This window comes from Penaeus chinensis, chromosome 15 (assembly GCF_019202785.1).
Source record: "Penaeus chinensis breed Huanghai No. 1 chromosome 15, ASM1920278v2, whole genome shotgun sequence".
NCBI lineage: Eukaryota > Metazoa > Arthropoda > Malacostraca > Decapoda > Penaeidae > Penaeus > Penaeus chinensis.
Window position 1 is genome coordinate 11,575,543 of NC_061833.1, and position 2,397 is coordinate 11,577,939.

Sequence of the window (2,397 nt, forward strand, 5' to 3'; positions counted from 1 at the left end):
AGATGAAGCTCCTGCTGCATGTTAGCAATCCTTGTGGACATTGGGCATCCTAGAATGCAGCGCATTGCCTTATTCTGAAATTTTTCTAGGGGATCTAGCGTTGTCTTGGAGAGTTGACTAGGAGTTGGAGATAGATAATCAACTACTGAACGGATAAAAGCTGTATAAATATTTCTGGCCACAGGAATGGAGACCCCAGCAGTATTGTTGGTTAACCAGCGAAGGGGTTCAAGGCGCCGTTGTAGCAGTGTCAGTAATTCTTCGACAATGGGATGGACATGTTGACGTGCTGGTGTGGTGGGAAGGACTCGAACTGGAGCACCCAAGTAAAGATACTGTGTGCAGAATGGTATAATGCTGGGGCCCACTAGAAGTTCAGGTAGTGTTCGTGGGTTTTGTAGAGAAAAGATCCTACTTTTTTCAGGAGAGATGATGAGGCCACATGAAGAGATTGATTCATAAAATAGATGAAGTAAGCGCTGTAGATCTTCTGGTGAGTTGGAGTGAATGCAGATGTCGTCAGCATAGCACGTAATTGTTGTCCCTGGGATGTCAGGTAGCTGGGATATGAGGCGGTGCATAAGGATATTGAAAAGAAATGGGCTAAAGACACCTCCCTGTGGAGTCCCAAGGCCAAAGCACTTACGTGTGCTGCAGACACCTTTAAAGAGATCATAGGATGATCTGTTGCTTAAGTACCCTCGTATCCATCGCAAGAGATTGCCACTAACACCAAAGTCCACAAGCTGGTCGAGGATCACATCTGGATTTGCAATGTCAAAGGCACTTTTCAGGTCAATGAATGTGACAAGACTTGTAGAGGAGAGGCGAGTGTAAAGCTCCAATTGACAATGGTGTGTGCTGCGTTGTGGCAGGAATCCATATAACCTGGATGATAGTTTGTCCTGAAGGCGATACATAAGGCAATATAAGAGGATACACTCCAGCACTTTATAGAAGCATGATGTAAGGGATATTGGTCTAAACTTGTCAGTGCCTGGCTTAGGAACAGGTACAATGAGGCTCTTCGTCCAACCTTGAGGCACATATCCATGTTGGAGGCAAAGGTTGTAAAGCTGTAGTAGGGGATCACCGGTGACCTTCAGGAGGAGGCACAAGACGGAGTATGTGATGCCCTACCGCTAGCAAGAGCACGACAAAGTTCATCCTTTGTTATTGGTATGTCTTCTTCCACATCTTTCCTTAGCAGGGCTGCTGACAGGTGTAAAGCACAACGGGTTTTCAGAGAGAGCAGCTCTTGTATATGTGAAGGAAGGCTATGAACACTGGATTGCTGTGACCAGGTCTCAACAAGATCTTGGGCATATTTAACTGAACTGTGATGGAGTGCACTTGAGGTCTTTTTCTTTACCACCTTCTTGATGAGTTGCCACATGGACCCTATGCTTGTCTGATGATTGATGGTATTGGTGAAATCATGTCAGGCATCACGATACACACACTGTTGTAAGGCAACAAGAGCACTACTGGATGTCTGGTACTGCTGTAAGTTGTCTGGGGTTGGATCCCTCTGATAGACATGGTTATCCTCTATGGCCTTTCTCTCTGCTGCCTTGATGCATCTATCAAGCGTCCACTCATGAGCCCCAGGCTGGCACTTGATGTTTGTCTTGCGAACATAGTGGCTATAAAAATCATGTGTTAAAGAAACAAGAGAGGAGTATAACTTCTCAGGAGAAGTGACATCAAGCTTGAAGATGAGAGCAGACATGTAGGAGATATAGCTAGGACAGTACTTTGGGGGAATACTGATCCGGGTACATTGATAGGCAGACGAATTCACAGAAGGAATCGATTATTGAAGGTTGAGGGCAAGTTGATCAGAGAAAAGAGCAGGTACAGATGAGCACCGTAGGTGAGTATGTGGTCGAGGGTGCCTCCTCGAGCATGTGTGGCACCTCCTGTATCCCAGCGAGTTAGATGGTTAGGCTGCATGAATTTCATGAGTCGTGTGCCGCTATAGTTGACAGTGTTGGAACGTCCACCTAAAGCAGGGTGTCGAGCATTAAAATCACCCATATAGACTATGCTGTGGTTCATGGGAGAAGGCAGAGCATCAATATTTATCCTTCCTGGAGCAGAATAGATGTTGCAGAGACGAATCTTTCCTTCTTCCAGCTTAACCTCCAAGAGTAGAAAAGTGGTACTGTCATCAGAAGAAGAACGGAGTAGTCGGTGCTGAACAGAGGAATGGATGTAAGTGATGAGCCCATTCCTAACAGGATGAACATAAGAAATATAACCACTGAGGGAGGGTGCTACAGTTCCTAAAGCATGTCCAACAAAAGCATTTTGTATGAAGATGACATTTGGCTGGAGATGTTATGCCGCAAGCATTCCAAGAGAGGATATGAAGGTGTATGCTACTAGTGAACA

At 45.5% G+C, this 2,397-nt stretch overlaps 1 protein-coding gene across 1 annotated transcript in view; it reads right to left on the reverse strand.

Annotated features, from left to right (window-relative positions):
• The window catches only part of LOC125032833, a 6,169-nt gene extending 4,773 nt beyond the window's left edge, over positions 1–1,396 (reverse strand). The window contains exons 1-2 of the mRNA XM_047624219.1: positions 1,141–1,396; positions 1–1,036 (exon numbers count right to left, since the gene is read on the reverse strand). The exon at positions 1–1,036 is cut by the window's left edge and continues 966 nt beyond it. Coding sequence (XP_047480175.1) covers positions 1–1,036; positions 1,141–1,396 — 1,292 coding nt within the window. The remainder of the gene's footprint in view (positions 1,037–1,140) is intronic.
• Between the last annotated feature and the right edge of the window lie 1,001 nt (positions 1,397–2,397).